Source organism: Hirundo rustica, chromosome 3 (genome assembly GCF_015227805.2).
Source record: "Hirundo rustica isolate bHirRus1 chromosome 3, bHirRus1.pri.v3, whole genome shotgun sequence".
Lineage (NCBI taxonomy): Eukaryota > Metazoa > Chordata > Aves > Passeriformes > Hirundinidae > Hirundo > Hirundo rustica.
In genome coordinates, this window is record NC_053452.1 from 101,958,563 (window position 1) to 101,969,731 (window position 11,169).

General features: G+C 43.6%; 1 protein-coding gene across 2 annotated transcripts; it reads left to right on the plus strand.

Moving 5' to 3' along the window:
- Positions 1-899: 899 nt before the first annotated feature.
- Positions 900-10,912, plus strand: RRM2 (ribonucleotide reductase regulatory subunit M2). 2 transcript variants are annotated; one of them, XM_058419804.1, is made up of 11 exons: positions 900-1,055; positions 1,136-1,213; positions 1,584-1,718; positions 1,854-1,970; positions 2,481-2,614; positions 3,294-3,388; positions 4,131-4,264; positions 4,646-4,750; positions 4,874-4,987; positions 5,374-5,455; positions 9,708-10,912. In XM_058419804.1, the coding sequence occupies exons 1-11, from the start codon at positions 927-929 to the stop codon at positions 9,767-9,769; spliced, it is 1,185 nt and encodes a 394-aa protein (XP_058275787.1). In that variant the 5' UTR covers positions 900-926; the 3' UTR covers positions 9,770-10,912. The 2 variants fall into 2 exon arrangements, with proteins under 2 accessions (XP_058275787.1, XP_039914656.1); XM_040058722.2 differs by lacking the exon at positions 9,708-10,912 and having other exon boundaries at positions 5,374-6,309.
- Positions 10,913-11,169: the final 257 nt, after the last annotated feature.

An 11,169-nucleotide genomic window follows, 5' to 3' on the forward strand; every position in this document is an offset into this window, starting at 1 on the left:
GCATAGTCCCATTATATAGTTCTGCTGTTCTCCTGCTCTACCTGCCTCTTCTCCAGGCAAGCACAGTGCAGTGCTGGCCCACATAACTCATCGTCCCTGAGAACATGCTCAGGTGACAGGGACCAGTCCAGGCCATTCTGCATCCCATGTGGCTGAAGAGCTTCCAAGACTCATGGAGCTCCTGGTTTCATAAAAACTGCTTCAGGGAGAGCTTTTTAGCTGAAAGAAGCAGATCCCTTGTGGAATTGGATGAGGAAAACGACGTTGCAATTTAATCAACAAAAATTAAAAGCTGACTTTAAAATTATGAATATTCACCTCTGCTTCATACCGGTATACTCCTTTTCTTGTGCTATTTATTTAAAACACGTGAAGCCGGGTGGCACACGGAGTCAGTTTCTCCAGGAAGCCAGTTTCTGCCAATTTCAATGCAGGAATGTGGAATCTCTATCCAAATTCAGGGATCGGTGTTGGAAGTGAAAATAAATGGATAGGTAGGAACGACCAGAAAAGAAAAGGCGAAAGCAAGTCAAAGTGGCATTCCCAGATCCGTACCCCAAAGGAGCTTTGGACTTTTCCATCGCAGCCGAATCTCTCCCAAGCAGGGGTGAGGCGCAGATCCCGCACTTGGAGCTCTCTTTTCGGGAGCGGGGCGGGTCCTGCCGCGCTCTCCCGCCTTGTCCGCGCGCCGCTGGCGCCAAAGCGAAGGGCGGGGCTCTTCCTCCCGCCGCCGCCGCCACAATGGGAGGCGGGGCCCCGCCCGCGGCAGCAGCCAATGGGAGCGTGGGGGCGGGCGGCGGTGGGCGTGGCGAGGGCTGTGAGTGGCCAGCCCGCTGTTCTGGCGCCAACTTCGAAGGGGATATAAAGGGCCGGCGCGGGCTCCTTCACTTCCTGCCGCTCGTCCCGCCGCCGCTGCTGTCTCAACCATGCTGTCCGCCCGCGCCCCGCTCGCCGCCCGCCACGACCAGCTCCGGGTGTCGCCCAAGAGGAGCCAGTCTCCTATGAAGAGTCTGTCGCCCATGAAGGGCCTGGTGCTGAGCGACAAGGAGAACACGGTGAGCGCCCGTCCACCTTCCCCGCCCCTCCCCGCCCGGCAGCGCCGCATCGCTCTCACCCTACCCCTCTCTCCCCGCAGCCCCCCGCGCTCAGCAGCGCCCGTGTCCTGGCCAGCAAGACGGCCCGCAAGATCTTCCAGGAGGGCGACAGCAATCCGGTGAGTGTAGAACGCCCGCGCAGCGCCCGCCCTTGTCCTGTTTCCCGGAGGCTCCTGCAAACTCCGCTCCGCTCCTCTCCCTCCATCGGTCTCTCCTTTCTATCCCCGACCGGGCCCGCTGGTCCCCGCGGGCACTGCACCACCCCACCGCCCCAGCCCCGCTCCCTCGGGGCGTCTCTCCACCCTCCCAGGCCCTTCTCCCTCAGGGGGGGTCTCTCCGCCCTGCCCAGTCCCTCTCCCTCAGAGGGGTCTTTCTGTCCTTTCCCCCTTCTCTCCCCCGGGGGTCTCCCCCGAGCTGCCGCCCCTCAGTCTCCCTCCAAAGCCCGGCAGCGCCCCGAGCCCAGCCCGAGCCGCTCTCCCGCCATTCCAGGTGCCGCGGGGCGTGCCGGAGGAGGAGCCGCTGCTGCGGGAGAACCCCCGCCGCTTCGTCATCTTCCCCATCCAGTACCACGACATCTGGCAGATGTACAAGAAGGCCGAGGCCTCCTTCTGGACGGCGGAGGAGGTGAGGGGTGGGCGACCGCGGCCCCTCCTGCCGCCGCTCCTGCCCGCAGCCCTGTGGCGGGGCCCGGCGCGGCCCCGGCGCTCAGGGACGGGCCTCCCACCGGAGAACCCGTTCATTTATCCTGCAATGTTTTAGGTGGACCTTTCCAAAGACCTCCAGCACTGGGAGTCCCTGAAGCCTGAGGAGAAATACTTCATTTCTCATGTCCTCGCCTTCTTTGCTGCCAGTGATGGCATTGTCAACGAAAACTTGGTGAGCTTGTGAAAAGTCCCGACAGAAAAATCACTTTGGGTAGATAACCAGGTAACTCACACGTTGAGCACACTTGCTGTGGCTGATCCAGCTGGTTTGCTGGATCGTGGAGTGTTACAACGTTAAAATGCACAGGGCAGTCCTGTGTTAATTAAGAAATTGTGGTCAGTTTTGTAATCTCCAGGTTTGTTCACTACCCGCTGGGTGCTGAGTGCTGCCCTACAGTAACACTCTGCTGTTTCACAGCCCATTCTCTGCTTCTACCCTCTGTTCTCTTCTTCCTAATGGGGGATAGGTAAAACTAACACACTTTCCCGTGGGGCAAAATAATCCCTTCCGAGTTGAAATTCTGAGGGGTTGCTGCTTTGCATATCGCTGTTAGTAATCTGCATCTCTGGAATTAATCCGAAGATGATCTTATGGGCTGATCAATAACTGGTCCATAAAGCATTAACGCCTCTAACCTGCAAATTGCCAACACTTTTGCAAATGCTTATTTATTTCCTCTAGGTGGAGCGGTTCAGTCAAGAAGTACAAATCACAGAAGCTCGTTGTTTCTATGGCTTCCAGATTGCCATGGAAAATATACATTCAGAAATGTACAGTCTTCTTATTGACACATACATTAAGGATTCTAAAGAGAGGTTCGTATTGCTTGATGATGAAAAGTTCAAAACTCAGTAAATATTTAGAATTTATCTAATGCATGTCAGTTGTTCTCCAACTCTGAGGCTAATTTCAGGATGTAAATTCAACATATAAAAAGCTACTGCTGTTTAAGAGCAGTTTTACTTCACAATATCTTTTTCCTCTGGGGTGTAAGACCCTGCTTACATGAAGAGTGAACCTGAAATCACTAAGTACTGAAATAATAGAATTACCCAATGTGAAATATTTGTCAAATAAGGAGAGTTTTAAGTGAGTTTTACTGCTACTTAAAAAGCTTACTGTGTCATTTCTACTCTGGGAGGCTAAATTCTAGCAAGAGTGGCTTACATGAGAGGTCTGATGCCTTCATACTGTAAAGTGGATCCTGGTTAATCTCTAATTTTGACAGCCTTGTTTAAGTACATTTGGTGAAACGGTTCTCCCCGTGATACTGTAATGGCAGTTCACGTGAACTGCTGTTGGTGTGATGGGTATGTGAAGGAAAAAGTTGATTGGAACAAACAGAGCTAGATTGGTCCCAGGTAAGAGGCGGAAGGATAATTACCAGGTTGAAGGTGCAGAGCATGTTTAAGTGATCAAGACTGTTTATGGCAGTGAATACTTATTCTACTGGCTGTGCTGATGTCTTATCTTAATGAGTTTTATCTTTCTCAGGGAATTTCTTTTCAATGCTATTGAAACGTTACCATGTGTTAAAAAGAAGGCAGACTGGGCCATGTGCTGGATTGGGGACAAGAAAGCAACATATGGTGAGTACATCTATTGGAAACAAAGTGAAATTCCCCTCCTAAAGATAGAGGAACCACCATTTCTCCAGACTTCACGGTTAACAGGGATTATTGCTGTCACGAGAGAGTACGTGCTCTCTAGTATAAGACACTGGTATAAATCTGAATGTGGAGAAAATAATTTTCATCTTCAAATGAGCTACTGACAGGAAACCTTTGTGAAATTGCTGACATCATAAATAATAAGGTCATGTGGCAATCATCATATGCCTGATTATGATCAAGCTAAATTGCTGTCACATGTCAGGACATGTCATGGGCATCTATAGGCAGTAGACATGTCTGGCTGGAGACTAGCTCCTCTGCCTTGGTGATTCCTCATGTCTTGCTTCAAAGGTGAGATGGTACAGATGATGATTTCACTATTATTGAAACATTTTTCATGGCCAAAGATGAGCAGACACTGACTTCAATCTGCTGCCAAAGTGACTGCTCTTTTTAGTGAGCCATCTGAAAAAGGGTAATATTGAGGGTTGACCCAAGGGGAAGGAGCCTTGTCTTCAGCTACTTAGTAGCTACTCTGATTAGTTCCTACTTCCTCTCACTTTCATTTTGTTTAATGATCAGAGATCTTTTTTTAAGCACAGGCCATAGTTACACTTAGGCAGAAACAACTTCATTTGCTTGGTAGGATGCAGTTTGCAACTGTTGTGTATCCTCTTAAGTTTTCTGTGTGGTGTTACTATCAACCTTCTCTTAACAGGAGAACGCGTAGTAGCCTTTGCAGCCGTTGAAGGAATCTTCTTTTCTGGCTCTTTTGCATCAATTTTTTGGCTGAAGAAAAGAGGATTAATGCCTGGACTCACTTTTTCTAATGAACTCATCAGTAGAGATGAGGTATGAGTCAAATTCTAGCAGTTAAGATGGTAATGTGCCACAGTAGCTCAAAGTAATGATACTCAGTTGGAGCCTATATTTTAAAACAGGAGTATATTTAGAAACAGGCAGACTATAAAGCTCACTAAAGTGTGTAAACATGTGTCACTGTGGATCTTGCAGAAGTATATGAATTTACTTAGCATTTTACTTCCTCTATAGTTTGAGGGTTCTCACCAATGCTCGCAGCTGCTGTGCCCCACATTGACAGAACTTGCTTGTGACGCCTTCTGGTTAGGCAGACAGTTGTGTGTAGGAAAGAGTAACATGGCAAAGGTGACGCCACTTACTCTGTGCTCTTTTAAATCTGTTCCTGAAATAATTTTCTGAAACTTTTTCCAGGGTTTGCACTGTGATTTTGCCTGCCTCATGTTCAAGCACTTGATACACAAACCATCAGAGGAGAGAGTAAAGGAAATCATCATGAATGCTGTTCTCATAGAACAGGTAAACTGTCTGCTTCTTGTTTAGGAACTTCGTTGCAATCAACAGAGCTGTTTGGCATAAAATTAACCTAGATGATAGAGAGTGAATTCCAGTGTCTGTACATAAAATACTTGTTATCTGCAGGAATTCTTGACAGAGGCACTGCCTGTAAAACTGATTGGCATGAACTGCACTTTAATGAAACAGTACATCGAGTTTGTGGCAGATCGGCTTATGCTGGAACTGGGATTTAACAAGGTAAGGTTCTAATACACCAAATATTTATTGGGGAAAAACTAATGTTAATTTCTTTAAGATATCCAAATCCTAAATTGGCTGCAGCAACATTGTTTTAACTTGTAAAATGATTTAGCAGTTCTGCTGCTATGTTCTGTTTGGAGATGCACAGAAGAAAGAGCAAAATGATGCTATGGAAAAAGCTGTATTAGTAGGTGTCCTGTTTACTGCAGCTAAAAGAAGACAGGAACAAATAGAGTAGAGAAGGCATGGGGCAGAGATTTTTGTTTGGTTCATAGCAAGCCTGCTGATGCTGCCATTAGGCTCCTTCTGACTGCTCTCTAATGCTCTTGCATACTCAGAATGTGAGCACCCGCAGTGACTATAGAATTGCCTGTGTATTTCAGATATACAAAGCAGAGAATCCTTTTGACTTCATGGAAAACATCTCCCTGGAAGGCAAGACAAATTTCTTTGAGAAGCGAGTAGGTGAATATCAGAGGATGGGAGTCATGTCGAAGCCCACAGACAACTCTTTCACCCTGGATGCAGAATTTTAGGCGACCTGGGACCACGTGCATTAGTGGGCATCCTGCCCTGTTTACAGGGAAACACTCAGTGTGCTGAGTCACAGTGTGACTTGATTCCTGTACTGAAATCCCACTCTTGTAAAGTGTGGTGATACTGGAATACTTTAGAAGGCTGGTTTAGCTCCAGCAGTAAAACTGTTTTTAATTAGATTTTTCCAAAGGTGTTAATACATAGGATGTTCAGGTGTATCTTACAACACATGCTATTCCACTCCATGAAAGATACAGATACTTCCTTCTGCAAGATGGGAGGTTGTGGGCACTGACCCTTGGCTTCTGCTGTTCTCACCATAAACAGAGGAATAGTTAAAAAATTCCAGTTGTAAATTTGTTGAATAGTCTGTAGAAAACTGGGGGCAATTACAGGATGACCTCACTGCTTTTTTAGCAGGTTCGAAGTTTACCATTTTTACTATTTTAATAGTTTGTACATAAACCTGGCACTTTAATGTTTAAAATAAACAACCGTCTTATAATATTCAACAGTAGTAAAATGCATGTCAAAATCTTTCGCAGCCTAACCTTTTACGACTTGTGCTTCTTTCTGGGTATGTAATTTAAAAATGGTGCTGTGAATTAAACTACTCATCTTAAAATGTATCAAAGAACAGGAAGAAACTTGGTATGAAAGGTAGAGAACTAAATTGGATATTCTGGGTACTGAAAAATAAGATGCAGGTGGCTTGTGGACTTGATTGCTTTTTTAATACCTGGGAACAGTATTTCATGTAATAAAGAGCTGGTTGGTCTCAGTGTTGTACTGGCTTCAGTGGACAAAGTTGTGTGCTGATTTCCTTTTGAATTACAGATTTTCTGAGGAAATGCAAGGTCTTCAGGTAATAGCTGCTCAGTCATGTGGTTGATAGATGTCAAGTGAAATTGTGCTTAGCTCTAACTTTCAGACTGACTACACTAAATAGAAGATAATTCAGCTAATTCAGGCTGGTGCAGTATTCTGAGCTTTGCATCATGCCAGTTAAGTCTTGGTTTTAATACATAGCAGTAGTGAAAGCAATGTATACACTGCAACATGGTTATTCCACTCTAAACAGAACAGTAAAAATGAGTATGCTTTATATATCTGTAAGGTGTGTGGTCTGTGAAGGAATCCCTCCGAGTTCAGAGTTCCTGGAAATGATCTGCAGTGAGATGAAATGACAGTGGATGGACTGAAAATGGATTCTACCTTGCTGTACGAAAGTTTATCCATGATTTAGGCTCTCCAACAAGGAATGTTCTGCAAGCCTGCCTTTCCTTAAGCATAGTTAAAGTGAAATAGCTTTAGAGAACTCTAAACCTTTTCCTTCACAGGAAAGAACACTCTTTGCTTCTTGCTGCCTAAGTGTTCCCTCTTTTAGAGCACAGTATTTGTAGTGCTTCTTTGAGAGATGCTGCCTTGATGTAAAATCAACTGGCTTACTGGTCTTTGCTCCTTTGCTCTTGATTGCACTGAAGATGATGATGTGTGACTGCTCTTCCTCTAAGCCTGAAGCTAGCAGGATGCACAAGGCTATCCCAGGGAGAAAACCCCAATAAATAATTAAAAAATCCTAACCTCCAAAGTCTGGAATTCAAGGTGGAGGACTGTTAACTGACAACTCTAATAAAGGCCTTGCAGCACTGATGCTGCTAACAGGTCAGTGATTGCAGTGGCCTGAGAATAATGTATGAGGAACTGGAATAGGATGTGCTAAATTGGACAGCCAGACACATTATTTTGAAGCACTGAAACTTAATGCTTGTTTCTGCCTAAATACCAGCATTTCCTTCTCAGCAAATTGGGCTTTGTGCTTTTTCTTGGCCTCTCAGCCGTCAAAGCTTTGATCAAATTAAGTGATAAAAGCTTCAGAAGTCAGAGTGTTAAGGCTATGCTGTTTCAAGCACAAAGGAGGCAGTAGTAAAATACTGAGATTGGTTTGGACCCGAGTATGATTTAGCAGAATTCAATTTATATTCAAATTTGTTAATTCATATACTTAGATGATGTAGCAAAAGGGGTAAAACTTCTGATCTGTGAGTAGGGTCTACCTGTGTTACAGCCATCTCTTCCCATTTGATTCTTGGTATGTGCCAAGGATCAATATGCAAACAATTAGGACAGAAAGATTTAATCTGCTGTCTGCAATCCCAGGAAATAGGAACTGGGGCTATTTTCAGTATAATATAGGAGGACTGCTAGGAATGGATATGGTGGCCAAGTAATCAGTTATAATGGGAGGTAGGAAGAATGTCCCTTTTAGCTGAGCCTTGCTCTTATGGGGTAATAGATACTGTAGTTGTGCACACATTAGAGATAAATTAGATAGGAATTAGAAGTCATTCAACAGGAGGACAAGGCTTGCTGTGACTGCTGTTGATCTTATTTGTCCTGCTGATGTCTAAATACCTTAGTTTTGGTATATGTAATGCAAGTCAATTTTTCCTGTACAGTCTGGAGAAAAGCTGTGCATCTGATTCCACCTATTTTAATTCTCTCTTCTCACAAGGATTGAAATGTCTTGTTGTCGCTTAGTTTGGACAGATTATGTCAAAGTCTTGATGAAACACTTGTTTACTGAAAACGGATTACTTTCCAATTTGACTGTGATACCAGTTGTTTGGATGCTTGATCCTCTTAGGAATTAGGGAAATAAGTCTGATTTCCTTAAAAAAAAAAACACCCCAAATACTCTCAAATAGATTTAAATGAAAATTTAAATGGCCCTTTGGAATATATCTTGAAATGGAGTTTAGCGAAGAAGGCAAGATCTGAAATGATGCAAGTGCAGAGGTTTTTATTCATGTGTGAATCAGAATGGCTGTCTGCAATTGCCACAGAAAAGTGGAAAGTGATTAGGCTAGTAGAGGAAAAAATACTGAGGGGTAAGTAAAACTGGATGTATTTGTTAATGCAACGGCGATGTTCTAATGTCGGTGGTAAATCTATGCATAACTGATCCTTAGCTATCCCCTGGATTTCTTTATTGCTGTTAAAATTAATGGCTTTTAATAGTAGCAGATAAAATGGGAGAAGGGTAACCTCAAGCATGGTTTCTCTTGTTACTTTTTTTTTTTTTTGTCATTTGTTAAAAAAGCCAAACACAGGTTCAGGTAAGAAAGCTTCCATAACTCCTTAATTGACACATTTTCACTTAACATTACATGTCAAACGTTGAAATCTTGACAATGTGGAGGAGTAAGGAGCAACCTAATGTCAGCCTTGTCCTCAGGAAGTAACTGCAACATCAGAGTCTAAAGAGCAGAAAATTCCCTGATTTCTGAAATTTCCTGGGGTGATTACAGGCATTTGTGCCCAGAAGATGGCAGAGAACAATTGCAGCTGCTCGTGCCTACAACAGGGCACAGTCAGCCTGTGAATCTGAAGGCACATTAACAGTCTGGTGTAATCCCTGAAGGGGTAACCACTTCCTCCACACCAGTCAATCAGAAATTTTGCCTGGGAGAAGCAGAGAGTGAATGGAGTTGTCTTATTCAGTCTATTTTTCACAGCCTGCTTTATTTTAAGCTGTTGATTACCTCTTGGAGCTTTGGCCCCTCTTTTTGTGCATAATGTCCTGTGAGAAGTAAATGCTTTCATCAGGAAAGGTTTGGGAACTACTGAGTTAAGTCTCATGTCCTGTTTGCTGATGGACGCCAGTTTTTTGTTAGGAATTCATCCCCTGGGACTGTTCCTGAGATCCTATGATCCACATAGACAGTCTTGGTTTCTATGGTAAAACAATCCTTACATGAAGAATGTGGTGAAAGATTAAGCTAATAGGAAGAATGTCTAATATGTGTCAGACACTGGTTTTACATTTCGAGGGTACCTCTGGATCCCTGGCTCCAAAGGTGCAACACCAGGGAGGAACAGTGTGTTTCTGTTCATTCCGCGTTCCTGCTTCATGTTCATCTGCATCTTTGGTAGATGAGCATTTACACAGCATTTTATTTCTTATTTTGCTGGTTGTTTCTGATAACTTTAGGTATGTTGCCAAGTGTTTTTCCTATCCTCCTCTTAAGAAGGGAGCTGCCTACCTTGTTTGTCCTTTCAGTCAGCTGTTAGAATCCAGCTCCTAGGTGTTACCCAGTGTTCTAACTCAGAGACATTTGTGAGCTCATGTAGATCCATTGCAACAGCAGACAGCAACCTTGTGTTTCCTGTTTTCCAGCATCCTTCTGCAGCCTTGTGAGCTGCTCTGCTGCCAGGGACGGCAGTGAGTATACTTTCTGACTGGTGATGGCCAAAGCTTCCCTGCTTCTCTCTGGAAGATGTTGCCTCATTAAGATGAAAATTTGTCAGCATTTATCTCCTAAATACTCAACCAGCAAAGTCCTGATAGAATTCAAGATGAAGTATTTGGCTTCAGCAGTGTTTTTTGTGGTGGGTATATCTGTAATGATTTTGGTTTGATGTGATCCAGGAGCTTTCAGTAAGTATGTTTAAGTGCTTCAGAATGGATCTCCATCTCCCTAACCCTGGATCTCTGCTCTGGGAGACGTTGAAATGTGTTCTTCTGGTTCAGGACACAGCAGTCATGAGTTGCCACCTGCTTGAGTTTAATCCTGGTTCTATAAATAGCAAAGATTATGGTGACAGTTGAATTTTCACATCCCTGTCTCTTGGTATTTAATTGAATGATTTATCTCTTCTTGAACTTATTTTCAAGGTGAGCCTCAAAAAAGAAATAACAGAACCCCTGCATTTCCTTGCTTTAAAAGCTACCATTCAGCAGGCAGTGGTGGCTTGGCAGGGGAACTCTGCAACAATGAGCAGGTGTCGGGTGAAGGTAGAAAAGAGTTGGAGGTAGGGAGTGTATTAGAAAGCAGCATTTCAAGATAGGGAAACATTGGCTGGGCCAAGTGTTCAGTGTCTGTTCTGGCTGTAAATTTGTGCCATGTCACTTAAAAGCAATGTCAGCTATAAGAAGGACTAAATGTAATTCACCCATAAAAGAAATTGAAATATTAAGTGTACATTGGATTTGGTAATAACTTTAGGCAGAATAACCCTAGGTTTATTGGAGGCTTAGCAATAACTTTGCTGTTTCAATTACCGCTTGTGAAAATGGCATCTCATACTACTGATATAACTATTGCAGTTACTCTTGGTAATACTATAAATATGTACAAATATACAGACTTTGGAAAAGTTATTCTGATCTGGGTTTATTGCAGTGTGTGGATTAAGACTGGCAAATGTTGGGCAACCTAACAGGATTATTTTTAATACACATTTTCATAAAATAGTTATCCCTTGTCAAATTGAAAAGCTGTTTACTATGCTAAATAGGCTAATTTTATAGTAAGTTTTTAATTTTGCCACCTTTCCATTATTTAGCTGTGATGCTGCACTTGTGGCTACCAAATCCCTGGGATTATATGTGAAATAGTTGGATGGCTGGGGTGCATTTAAATGAATTAAAGCAAAAATATTTCAAATAAAATGTTAAATATTGCCATGTAGATATTGAAGAAGCAGATGTGATTTCACCACTTACATCCAGAAATAACATGCAAAAGCAGACTGCGAAACATTTAAATATGCCTATACCCTCGAGTGTGGCTTTGCAGGTTCCCCAGGGGGAGGGATTTTTGTGTGGTTTAGGGAAAGTTGTTCACCATGATGGAATC